Genomic DNA, 13624 nt, shown 5'->3' with positions numbered 1-13624 from the left:
CTCCTGGAAAATGGCCAAAATTGAGTTATCCCCTTCTTCCGCTTCCTGGATCATATTAGCTCTCATATCATAGAGTTTAACTCTGTCCGTAATTGAACAATATTATTAAACAATGAGCCCTAGTCCAAAAATACTAAGTACAAAAGTTATTGTTTGTTTATATGTCTGTGATTTAAAATAAGATTTATTTTTCATTCATGCGTAAAATATATCTTGGTTTTTGCCATTTTTATTTCGGGGGCCTTATGATAACCCTTGCAAAAAGGAAAATATATGGAAAATATGTGTCAATATATGACTCCATATATGTTTCATGAATGGTCAATATAATTGTATCTTGCTCAATATATTGCAAATTATCTTGCGCAATACGTGGTTTATATATGGGGGTATATATTGGTGCCCGTTAATATATACTGCATATATTTCCTCATATACTATTATCTACGAGAAATACATGTTTCAATATCTGACACGGTCCCCGTCTTGGGATGGGGCAGGGTGAGAAGGGCAGACTTTTCAAGTAACTTTTCTTAAAACCTTGGCACTGGATGTTGAAAGGCGACTATATTTCTAAACATGATTTTATATTGTAAAATATATTGACGCCATATATTGAGCAGGGGAAAGGTTCTTTTCTATGCGTTTAAGTCTCCAAGAAATTTTGAGAAATCCTGCTCAACAAGTGAACTGGAACAGTTCGGAAATTTTAAACGTCTTTTTTTGGCGTAGCGCGAAAAGTTCTTCTAGACGACCACGATAGGACCACGATAGAGTACTCTCAAGAAGCTCTGGCCCGGAAGAAGAAGAAGAACAAAAACGGAAGTAAGAAATTGCAGTTTCTATGAGAAATATACGTTGCGCATGAGGGTCCGCAGCGTATATTTCTCGAAGAAAGTATATTTCCGAACAAATTGTGACAGTGGGATCCCTTCGGAAAATGGCAAGATTTTCACCAGAACCTCCCCTTTAGTGAATGTTGGCAGCCCTGCAGCGTCGTTCTGGTGCTTGCATAAATTGCCCTAGGCGGTCCTGACTCAATTTCAAGGCGTCCTAGAATTTATGCAACGATGAATGGCGTTTTTGGTTGGGTTTTTTGTTTATATAGTCGGTTCTGCTAAATTTACACACGTGTATCTGGGTTGGTGACCCTTCCGGAGTTGAGGGTACCGACGAAGCGTGCATTAATGCAAAACTATCCAAAATCACAAGCTGTTTCAACTAAAGTGTAAGAAGCCGTCAGAAGCAGACAGGTGGGCCGGGCCACTTTATTGTACAGCCTCTACCTAGTTGTGGCCTCATAGCCTTTGGTGGAATGAGTGTGCGTCAATGCAGAGAAAACGACCAATACTCGTTACAGTGTTCTTGAAGCGTCCGGCCTCGGACTCGTAAAACCGGTCAGGGTTCCTGGACCGGTGTTTCGGCAGAGGAGCTCGGAGAGACGAACAGTCAGCACGATGCCTTTGCGAGGAGTTGTTGTGATGCTGGCGTGTGCGCCGTTCCTGGCCCAAGTGTTTACGAGTAAGTAATAACAGGAGACGTAGCGATACATATCGACAACTTTGGCCCGTCCCGTTCATTTTAAAATTCGCGATTTTCATTTTTATTGACCCGGGTCACCGCACTAAAATCGGACAAAAAATGGTCTTTTTGAGCCATTTTGAAGAAGTTACAAGATTTTTAAAGGTTAAAAATAAAAATGCCGATTCTGAAGAAACCGCTTGAGATATCGACCTAAAAGTTTGCGGGCATGTTCTTGATTACTAGGGCTACCTTCCTGCCAAATTTGGTCGAAATCGTCAAATGCCACCCAGATCCGTGTAAATCTGACATGGAATGACCCACTGGAGATAGAAAGGTTAGTTGTAGAAACGTTTCTAATAGGAAATTGGGAGATGCGACCAGAGAATTGTAGAGGTGTTCTAAATAGGTTGTTAATAGGGTATTTCGGAGCAGCCCTGGCCCGGAAGAAGAAAAACAAAAACAGAAGTTGGAAATGGCAGTTTCCATGAGAAATATACGCTCCAGATGAGCATCCGCAGCGAATATTACCCATAAAAACTGCCATTTCTAACTTCCGTTTCTGTTGTTCTTCATCCGGGCCAGGGCTGCTCCGAAATACCTTATTTAAATTGCTAAAGGAAATTTTGAACTGCACTTCATGTTGCAAACGTGGAGAACTCCACACTTGGAAGTGTGGAGGCTGCAAATTCCACACCGTTCTTATTTCAAGTGTAGTGTTCTCCACGCGTGGTTACATACAGTGATTGCACCGATCGCCGCGAAATCGAACCCTTTTCGCTGTAGATCTGTCGCTTCACTGAGAATGAGAGAGCCACCACCATCGCCCTTTCATAGGGTATTGCACGCACCGTTGCCCAAATTTGGGTGACGAGCCCGCGGTGACCAAATTTTGGGCAGTCATAAAATCCAGTTGAGCAAGGATGGTGAAATTTCGCGTGTGCCGAGCCAAGGACATACCCAAAAAGTGTGCAAAATCTCACCGAGATCAGCCGAGCCGTTCAGGAGGAGTAGTGCGGACACACACGCACACACGCACGCACGCAGACAGGAAAACCTTTCCAACCCCACCTGAGTAACCGGCTTCGCTATCGCTCAGCCAAAAAGTGTCCCATTGTGCCCCACCTTCCCTTAAGGGGGGACATCACTCTAAAAACAGTGATTTTGTAAAAACGTCAAAAAAACCAAACGGAAAGAGAAAAAATGTTCATATTTTAACAGATAAAGTAAAAACAATACAAAGTCAATCCGTTAGGGCAGTACAGCGCTTTTGTTGAAAACACATTTTTGAGTGTAAGGTTAGACCATTTCGCACTGTTGCAGCGCTGGACGCCAAACGGTTTGACCTTGAACAACGAAATTTGGTGACAGCCTTCCTAGGAAATATTTCAAACGATACTTATTGTTAAACCGAGATAAACTCCCCCTGTATGAGGTTTAGGAGATGTTCAATGCGAAATTTGGTAACTATTGGTGTGGTAGTTGCTGAGAAACGTGAGTGAGTTACAGACACACAGACAGACAAAACGTCAAAATGCTGGCACCACGTCCTATCACATTTAAGTCTCTCAGACAAAAACTATTAGTAGTATCGGCACTCTACCAAAAATGTCCTGTCCATGCCGTTAATTTATTGCCAGTTTTCACTGTAGGTCAATTCACAGCGTTTACTGTGCTCTGCTCACGCGATTTACTGTGATCTTGTTCACGGTGTTCACTGTGGTCTACAGTAAACACTGTGAGTTTGACGCCGCTGAGCACCGAAGTACTGCAAATCAGGCTCCAATTCACGGCGTTTACTGTGGCCAGATCACAGTGAACACTGTAACCGAGATCACAATGAACGCCGTGAACTAGTTCACAGCAAACGCCGTGAATTGCATAACAGCAAACATTGGTAATAAATTAACGGCGTTGACAGGACTTTTTTTGTGGAGTGGGGCTGAAATTTGGAGGGGTCGTTCTTGGAGGCTGCCCCCACCCACCGAAACGATTGATTTTCGCACAGCACCTCATGTGGCTCGTACAGAAGCAAAAAATGGTCAACATCGTTTTTAGGGGGTGGGGGCGTTTAAGGGGGTGGTGGTCAAATTAAACACCTGCAAAGTGAAGTCCTCCCTAACAGGTAACTACCCACAAAATTTGAACTCAATCGGTCCAGCGGTTTAGGCGCAGTGAAACCTAAAATGTTAGCCTCATGACGACCCCCGTCCCCTCACCCCCAGCCCCTTCCCCCCAGCCGCCCGGAGGACAGACGCACGACCAGCCGCCTTTCGGCGCCCCCAAACACGGCAAGGGCTTCGCTATCGCTCAGCCAATGATGATTACAGGTGCGTCCGATTGCGGCTGGCGGAGATACCAGTGCACCAGCGGGCAGTGCATTGCCGCCCAGTATCTTTGTGACGGCGAAAAGGAGTGTGCCGACGGCAGCGACGAGTCGGAGGCTGCGTGCGGCCGCAGTAAGTAGAGTCAGAAATCTTATGGTACCTACGTCAACAGAATTGCTGGCGGCGGGAAAAGTTACATGATTTTGGCATGCATGAACTAAATAACAGCTTAACTGACGTCAGCATGCAGGGATTTCTTTAATTACGTTAGGACGAAACATTTCACACTGGCAAGGAACAGAGAAAAATTTCATGCTTCAAGGTAAGGTAAGATAAGGAAATAGGGATGAGATTACCCCGATTTGTCAATCTGTGCTAGCAATAAGTAGCTTATAAAATCTTAATGCAATGGATGTTCTGCGCTTTGAACAGGAAGTTCAATTTGTTCTCGTCTACCCAAAATCCACATCTCAGATGAAGTAACGGGCCTACATGGCCAAAGCAGGCAAACCAGGCATTGAGGCGTTCCAGACAAAAAAAAACACTTTTCCAGCGACCATTACGGATCGCACAGTAAATGTCTTACGGTGAAAGGCTGCACCAATATTATGGTGGAGATTTTCTCCATAATACCAACGAAATTCGTCAAAATATCAATAAGGTACATTGAATTCTCAATGACGAGTACTGCACGGCGCCGGCCGCCAGCCATGACCTGTGGTCCTCGACTTCCGCACCGTGCCGCCCGCCCTGCACACCAGCTGGACCAACGCTGCGTCCGACTGCCGCTGGACCGAGTGCCCAGCAGACGCCCTTCGCCCAGCCCGACCAGCCCCTAGATCAGACCGTAAACACAGTGCGCCACACGGCCTGATTGATTCCGATGCAAGGTTTTAGCAGGTTTCCCTCCATGCATGCAGACGCATTCTGCTGACCATTGTCGGTCGGACAAGGATGTGCGCTGTGTCGAATTGAACGGAAGCGATCAGGTTGTCCCGGGGCGCACTCCCCGCTTCTTTCGGAGGCTGTTGGCAGCGCCGGGGCACACTCGGTTGCTAGGACGACTCCCACTGTTACTCGCGGTCTAGACTCAGCTCCAACTCTGTCCTGTACTACTCCTGTTCCCGAATACACTTGGCCTACACACTCCGGAGTACCTCCTCATTCCCGCTGCAATCCCCCGAACCCCAAATCCTAACAGTACCCTTTGCTGACCACACACCAAAATTCAGCTTTCTTTATAGACTGACAGAAGGGACTTGCGCGTCCGTTTGATGCCCCCTTTTCCCTTTCTCTGGCCCACTTGGAGCAGGCGCTGATACAGGGGAGGGGGAAAAGGGTTTTTGCCCCTCCCATAGCACCTAGATACCCGCCTGACAAGTAGAAAAATCGCTCGCCAAGCATTTCACCGCAGGTGTCTCTGATGCGATTTTCGAGACATGCTCACCAACAATAATTTCTGTTGCAGCCCCCACCACTCAACTTCCCGTCGGTAACGTGGTGACGGTGAAGGTTCGGAGGGGGAATGAGCATGAAGACGTTAATTTCCACATATGCAGCAGCGCCGCCTGTAGTTCACTAAGCCTTGCGGGACATTCACCCAAGAAGTCGCTGCGGTACATCGCCTACGTCAAGAACAACGCGCAGGGCGACCACGGCCAGAAACACCACGAGGTACTTTGCTGTACCATGGTCACTAGATACAAGAGCGCTCTTTCTTGCGTCTGTTTCACACTAAATGTTATGTACAATTTTGTACGAGACTTCACAGTTTTATTTTTTGTGCAGATGAACTTTTCGTACAATTATCGTACGAAAAACTACACATACGTCTCCAGTTTTGTGCAGAATCGCGTACAAATTTGTATAAAAAAGATCTGTACAAAAAATGTGACGTCTGTACAAAAACAAAAAACACGTTGTGTAAAAAACATAAACGTTAAGTCGGGGACCTTCCGTTTTTCCTTCAAAACCCAATTTCCCCTGCGACAGGACGCGCTAACCAGGGATCCTTAACATAACAATTAACCAACACCGGTCTCATAACGTATCATAAGACAACGTTCGCTAAAGGTTAGGGGGGTGGACTGTAGCACGTACTCCCAAAGGATTCCACGTACAAATTCGAGAAGCCATAATTACCTCTCTTTTTGGCCCGTCCCGTTTATTTTTTGTAAAAAATGACGGAGGGACGGGCATATTATGATGCATGCTGTGCGTCCGTTCGTTTGTTCGTCGTTTCGTTGTTCCCCTTCGTTCGTTCGTTTGTCCGAGGATTCCCGTGGTCCGATCTTGACCAAATTTGGTATGCAGCCTCCCTTTGGGGGACCCTAAGAACCGCCCCGGGGGCAGCAAATCCGATCCGAGCCCCGGGGCGCTGCTGCAGGTGCATCATGGTCTACATGGGGTCGAGGAGGATCTCGGCAACGGATGGGAGCTAGGAGGGATGTAGGGGTATTTTGGAATCGGGCGACGAGAGAAAAACCAAAAGGTGCCCGTTTCGAGCAAATCGGAGAAGTTCGGGCCCGGGTTCAAATCCCAGCGGGGGATTTTTGGAACATTCATTTATTCGAGTTTTTGCATTGTTTCGATGTTTTTGAGGGGGCTGATGACGAAACGACATTTATTTTAACCCCAGACTCAGATTTAATTCCCGTTAGGGTCAAACATAGGAGAAATTCGTACGTTTCTTAATGTACGGGACGGGCCAAAGTTGCCGATGTATATCGCTACTTTTCCTGTTATCTCAGAGACCGTTCAACATTTTTGATTGAATTTTGTTTTGGGAACTCACCACAATGAACCTAATAATTAAGCAAAGTTTCAACTTTCTGGGTTTATTTAAACGAACTAATTAGTTACGGGCTATAATTTTAACGCCTACGAAAACGTTCCGATGCCCTTTCAAGGTAAGTTAAGGATCCCTGACGCAAACTTAACATTTATTGATATTTTCGTCCCCTATATTTTGTAAACGGCTTATGCACAGGATAACTTGAATTTAAATTAAAATTTTGTCAGAAAGTTATCAAATGCATAACTTTTTATTCTGAACTGTTACTCTAAAGATTGCAAAACAATGTAAATTTTGTGCACCTGCCTGCAGACGTTTCAAAAAGACCCCAACGGTTGGACCTCGTTCCCCGAGGGCGAGTTGGTGTTCGAGGTGCAGCACCGGCCCAACGAGCTGGCCGTCTGGCTGGCGGGCCACCCGGACAAGGCGGCCGTGGTGCCCGTCCAGGAGCCCAGCGACAAGCTGCTGGTGAAGCATAACTATTGGAGCGTATCCATGCCCGTCGAGTTCATCGGTAAGGCAGCCACCACGTTTTGCTGTTTGCCGAAACAATTGCCGTTTGTGCTCACTGCAATAAGATATAAGCAGCAGACTCGGAGGCGTAGCAACGTGACCATGTGGTAGCAGCTAAGAGTGATTTCTTCCTTGCAGGCAACAAAGCCGCTTGCAGCGACACGGAGTTCCGGTGCCTCGACGGGGACTGCATCGACTCGGTACGTCGCTGTGACGGCCAGAAGCACTGCGGCGACAACAGTGACGAGGACGTGAAACTGTGTGACGGGGGTGAGACATCTATGGAGGAATTCCAGGGCCGATTTCGGCCAATTTACAGTAGTCGAAGTTGGCCAATAACGATTTCGCTCATTTTTCGCTATTGTTACCTGCCCAATCGTTAACACGGCCACAAAATTTCAGCTCCCTAGGTCAATTTTTATAGGGCCTGTGGGCAATCGAAGTTTTGGGCTGCTTCACTTTGGTCGTTTTTGGCCAAATTGCATATTTTCACTTAAGTGCTTGGGGACTCTGTTCTTTTGGGTTCAGGGGGACTAAAATTGGTACCCGTACGTAAAAGTGAGTCCGCAATCCGAATCTGCGCAGAATCGATCACAAGGCAGTGCATCACTGCTAAAAATGCAGTAGAAGGTGAAAATTGCCCATTTTTAGTGTTTTTACGACCTTAAGATTTCTGACTATCCCGCAATCCAAACTGGACCCGTTCTTGGGGGCAAATCATTCCTCACTACCACCTAAAAACAAGCGGCTCAATCAACCGAGGGTGTGGACGTGGCCGCTCGCAATCTCGGCACCTGAAAAACATTCATTCGAATGAGATCTCATTGATCGGTGCGTCTGCTTACAGATCTCTTTGTTCAAAATATAATTCTTGACTAGCTGCTCTCTTCGCTGTGAGAAAAATGTACGGTATTCGCCGTTAATTTATAAACAGGATTTGCCGTACTGAAGGCCAGGGACAGGTGAAAAAATGAAGAAGTTTGGTGAAATTGAATGAAATGAGTTCTGGGTGGAAAATGGTCCTTTGGACCTTCCTCTTTCAGGATCTGTCGGGACTTCGACTATCCGGGACCTGGAAGTGCTTAAAATACATCTTTTCGCACACTCCTGCATTTACGACAATTTAGTAAAATTGTCCGTTTTGCCATCAAGGGGGGAGGGGGGGGGGGGTTCTAGCGAAAGTCTTGCCATTTTCAAAATGAACCCCACTGTCATAATTTGTTGGGAATATGAAATCATACTTCAAAGAGACTAAGATTTGATTTTTGAAGGCATATGCTAGGTCTTGAACTCAGTCGAATTGTCTTTTTTGGACTGTTTTGGCTTTATTTAGCCGTATCTTGAACAATCCTCTTGCGCATACTATTTTGACGTAAAAGGCTTATCTTCACACTTTGCACCTCTTCGATTCATTTTAAAAAGATTCCAGCATGCCTAGTTCAAAATTTCCATTATATTAGTAATCACATGCTTTTTTCATCTAAGAAGTCACTAAAACTTGTCTATTTTGTACATTGTTGATCAATTTAAGTGAAATGCATGCTTTAGAAGCTTGCCAATGATAATGTATTGGACATTTTCAGTTGTGCATGCTGGGATCTTTTAAAAATGAATCGAAGAAGTGAAAAATATCCAGGTCAACCCTTTACGACAAAATAGTATGCGCAAGGAGATTTTTTTGGCTGAAAATCCATTAAAATCTGTCACCAAACTTTAAACGCCCTTTTCTCCGAAGACATTTTTTTAACACTTGAATGGTCCTGTGCGCATACAGTTTGAAGTGTCGTCAATGATATTTTTTCCACTGACTCAGTAGGTTATTGCGAGGAAACGCAAGTGACAGGTTATGTATATTCCACCCAGAAGTATGGTTTTGGATATCGGTTTTTACAAAAAAAAGGGAAAATCTTTGGTTTTTGAAAAATATCAAAATTGAAAAGTTGGTATTTTGCTATCAGTGCCGGAAACTAAAATCTGTCACTTGCGTTTGTTCTTTGGACTTAGACGAACAAAAAAATATGTCGGTCAGGTCAATAACCCAAAATGGGAAACGCACAGGAATTTTTTAACAAACACTTAAAAAATTATAAAAAAGCCTGTATCTCAGGAACCGCTTGATATTATGGGATGGGATTTTGGGTGAAATAGTTTATCATCAAGAGTAAGATTTTGACAGAAAATAAGAAGTTTTGGACCAGCAGTTTCTGAGATCATTTTTTCACCTGTCCCTGGCCTTAAAAGTACGGTGTTTACCGTACCTAGAAGAGCAGCGTTTACCGTACCCAGCACTGAGAATGAATTGGTCACCACCATCACCCTTTAAATGGGTGATGCAACTTCTTTGCCCAAATTTTGGTGACGAAAAATTCATCCCCCGAAATTTGGTAACAGGCGTTTGGTCGCCCAAATTTGGGTAACGCCGTCCGTCGACAACGCCGTGACGTCCTTCCGGGGCCACCACGATGACCGGAGGCCTCAACGCCTCATTGGGTCATCGTCGTGGCCCCGGAAGAGCGTCATCGGGGACCTCACGGCGTCGCCGACGACGTTACCCAAATTTGGGCGACGATTTTATGACTGCCTAAAATTTGGTCACCGCGGGCTCGTCACCCAAATTTGGGCAACGGTGCGTGCGTTACCCAATGAAAGGGCGATGGTGGTGGCTCTCTCATTCTCAGTGAGTATGATGTTTGCCGTACCTGAAAGTACGGCGTTTCCCGTAGTTTGTACAAACACGGTAAAAGTGCCACCTTGAAATCCATGGGGATGTCTAGTTTATTTCCAAGGGGTTTAAGTGAATTTTCAAAGTGGTCCAAATCAAGATCTTTTTATAGAAATGGATTCGTCTCGACAAGACAAACAAAAAATGTCAATAGTCAACACATCTCATAGGTTTGGATGGGAAATGACAACGTTATTGAACTTCAAAAGTACCAAAAAGGTAATTTTTGTTATCATCTTTTAAAGTTTGTGGGTGAATAGCCTTTTCATTTTCCATCCAAACCTATGGCATGCGATGATATTTTTTGTTTGTCTTGACGAGACAAATCCATTTCTGTAGGAAGATCCTGATTTGGACAACTTTAAAAATTAACTGGATTTGGACCAAATGGAAAATTTACTCAAAGCCCTTAGAAATATAACAAGACATCCCCTTGCATTTCAAGGTGGCGTTTTTAACGTGAAGTTGAAAAGATCTCGCCTTAAAGTCAATTCCAAAGAGTTAGAGTAAATTTTCAATATACTGTATATAGTCGCGGACAGAGACGCCCTCGAGACATTACACCCGTCAGTCGCCGAAAAAAAGTCTCAGGGGACTATGTCAAAAAGGCGTTTATTAGCTGTGGGGTCGATTCTGCATACATATTCGGATTGCCCACTCACTTTTGCGTACGGGTACTAACTTTTGTCTTGTCCCCCTGAACCTCAAAGAACAGAGTTCCGGAGCACTTCAGTGAAGACATGCAATTTGGTCAAAAACGACCAAAGTGAAGAAGCCCAAAACTTTGATTGCCCACAGGTCCTATAAAATTTGACTTAGGGAGCTGACATTTGGTGGTGGTGTCAACCTATGTGGGAAGATATCATTTGAGCCAAAAATATAGGCGAAATCGTCTGTGGTCAACAGTTGTCAATCGGCCCAGGATTGCCTTGTCACTATTGACAATTATTTTTCGTCATTGGCGGTGCGTGAGCAGCCCCCTCCACCGTGCTCCCCAAGGGCAACGTGGTGACGGTGGGCGTCTACAGGAAGCAGTTCCATGGGGACGTCGAGTTCCACCTCTGCACGAGCTCCGACTGCAGCGTGCTGCGCGTGGCCGGCAACGACGCCGCCTCCAACCTCGCCTACACCGCCATCGTCAAGGCCAACGCACGTGGCGGCAATGGAACCAACTACGCCCAGGTGAGGGAGTGCTCCCAAGACACTGAAAGAAAATAGTCCTGTCAACACTGTTATAGTTACCAGTGTTTACCGTAGCCAAAACACCTCACCGTTGCCAAACCACAGAAGTTACAGTCATTTTGTAAACAGTAATGACCGTAACAGAAAGTAACAGAATTCGCCGTAAAAAGTTTCACGCGATTTACTGTGATTCCTTTGACAGGAATTTGTCGTAAATTTTTGCGCGGTGAACACCGTCATTTTCTTTCACAGATATTGCCGTTTCCTTTCTTCAATTATCCTGTCTCACTAAAAGAGGATGGCAGCAAAGATAAGGCTAGGTTTGGATAGTCGGGTGGTTTGCATCGAAAAGTACATTGTCGGGCCCGAATTCCGTGAAAATAAAGTTGATCCAAACGAGATTTTTTTCGGCAAAATTATTTTTTAGTCCATTCAGAAAAGAAATCATGTACCGTCTACGGGGGTAACTTGGGACGCCGGGGGTAACTTGGGACAGTCTGCCCTGTACAGCTTGTTGGTGCTGCCATTCAGCGACGGGGGTTCCTAGCGTCAAACCCGCGGCAGGGTTTTGTTTCAGAGGCCTCAGGGCACGCGCGGAAAAGTAGAAAAGGTGCATAACATCGCAATTAGTATCTGAGAAACGGGAAACTACATAATAGGGTTTTTGACAAAATATGTCAAACATTGACAAGTTGACCCTAGTGCAAGGAGTGAAATACAGATTTGGCCGATTTGTCTCTCTGGGTTGTTAGATCATACACAGACAATATCGTTCGCAAAAGGGCGTTGATTATAGTTTTCCCATCTTCGGTCCAGACTTCATTTTCTCAAAAATCGAAATTTTACGGGGTAACTTGGGACAGTCTTTTCCTCATGTTTCCAGCAGTCCTAGCCTTCTAGGAGTTGACTGACCCGGTTCCTGACATAACTTAAACTTCGTATTTTACGCTCATGATGGAAAGAGATGCCTTGCTCTGCAGTTTTGTCTTCTGGTAATCCATATTTTGAAATTTTCAGAAAATGCCTGGAAAATACCAGTAGAATAAAGAGTTCCACGTAGAGCCCTAGATATAGTCAAATATCGGTCCTACAAGAGTTCCTAGGCCTGAGTTCTTGGTCTACATGTTGTGACTTAAATTTTTTACGTCCATTAACATCAAAAGATGCATGGGAACGTAGCTAATTACCTACTGTCCCAAGTTACCCCCGGTCATGGGGGAACTTGGGACACTCTTTCGAGACCGCTTGGAAAAGATGTAATCGAGGCAAATGAACCCGACCAGCATGAAATCATGGGGAAAGGGTCAAACTTTAACATAGTTAGGATCCAATTGTCTGGGTTAACAATCTTGCCTCTGGCGTTCAAAAACGTGAAAAACTGTCCCAAGTTACCCCCGTTGACGGTAGGCCTGGAACGCCTAATTTCAAGTTTCAGAAGCCGAAAACTAACATAGTGTCGCGGAGTTTAGACGTTGCGGAGTTTAGAAACGCGACTTTCATCGTTGGTTTCGACTTGTGGTGAGTCAAAAACACATTTTTTCACAATTAAAGATGAAATGGTCACAACTTGCCTAAAAATTGGCAGAGGAATGAAACTGACATCATGTGTGGCATGAGTGACGGGTGCAGCTAGAAGGGCATGTAGGGGTATTATTGGAATCAAGGCGACGAGACAAAGCTAACGGCACTGGTTTCGAGCAAAGCGGTGAGGTTGACCCGGGTTCGAATCCCGGTGGGTCATATTGCGACCAAACTTTTTTTTTCAAGTTTTGCGTTGTTTTACATGTTTTTGAGGGTGCTGATGACGAAAATAACATGTGTTTTGACCCACACCCAGGTTCAAATCCCGTGAGGGTTGAATATATACGAAGTTCGCGAAATTTAAAATGTACGGGACGGGCCAAAGTTGCGGATCTGTATCGCCACTTTTCCTGTTATTTTAATGCCGTAGAACGGGGTAATACGAGACATGAAGGAAAATCGAGACAAAGCGCCTTTTTTTGTTTTTGTCGTGTTGCTCTCCAGCGGTTGTTCAGAAGACCATCGTGAATATTTTTTTCGTGATCTAGGAGGCCTTGGGAGCTCACAGGAAACGCAGGAAGGCAATCAGAGACTCGCCAGGATTATTAAGGCCAGGGACAGGTGAAAAAATGAAGAAGTTTGGTGAAATTGAATGAAATGAGTTCTGGGTGGAAAATGGTCCTTTGGACCTTCCTCTTTCAGGATCTGTCGGGACTTCGACTATCCGGGACCTGGAAGTGCTTAAAATACATCTTTTCGCACACTCCTGCATTTACGACAATTTAGTAAAATTGTCCGTTTTGCCATCAAGGGGGGAGGGGGGGGGGTTCTAGCGAAAGTCTTGCCATTTTCAAAATGAACCCCACTGTCATAATTTGTTGGGAATATGAAATCATACTTCAAAGAGACTAAGATTTGATTTTTGAAGGCATATGCTAGGTCTTGAACTCAGTCGAATTGTCTTTTTTGGACTGTTTTGGCTTTATTTAGCCGTATCTTGAACAATCCTCTTGCGCATACTATTTTGACGTAAAAGGCTTATCT

The 13624-nt window shown here is 45.0% G+C and overlaps 1 protein-coding gene across 6 annotated transcripts in view; it reads left to right on the top strand.

The window, feature by feature from the left end:
* Positions 1-1383: 1383 nt before the first annotated feature.
* Positions 1384-13624, top strand: part of LOC117647989 — a 57936-nt gene continuing 45695 nt past the window's right edge. For all 6 annotated transcript variants that reach the window (XR_004587846.1, XM_034390032.1, XM_034390027.1 and 3 more), the window contains exons 1-6: positions 1384-1521; positions 3852-3980; positions 5317-5522; positions 6955-7156; positions 7294-7425; positions 10854-11059. Coding sequence is in view for 5 of the 6 variants with exons in the window: in XM_034390032.1 (XP_034245923.1) it covers positions 1458-1521; positions 3852-3980; positions 5317-5522; positions 6955-7156; positions 7294-7425; positions 10854-11059 (939 nt within the window). In the remaining variant the exon portion in view is untranslated. The remainder of the gene's footprint in view (positions 1522-3851; positions 3981-5316; positions 5523-6954; positions 7157-7293; positions 7426-10853; positions 11060-13624) is intronic.

This window comes from Thrips palmi, unplaced genomic scaffold (assembly GCF_012932325.1).
Source record: "Thrips palmi isolate BJ-2018 unplaced genomic scaffold, TpBJ-2018v1 HiC_scaffold_3, whole genome shotgun sequence".
Classification (NCBI taxonomy): domain Eukaryota; kingdom Metazoa; phylum Arthropoda; class Insecta; order Thysanoptera; family Thripidae; genus Thrips; species Thrips palmi.
The sequence above is the reverse complement of the archived record's forward strand: the minus strand, read 5'-3'. Positions and strand labels throughout refer to the sequence as shown.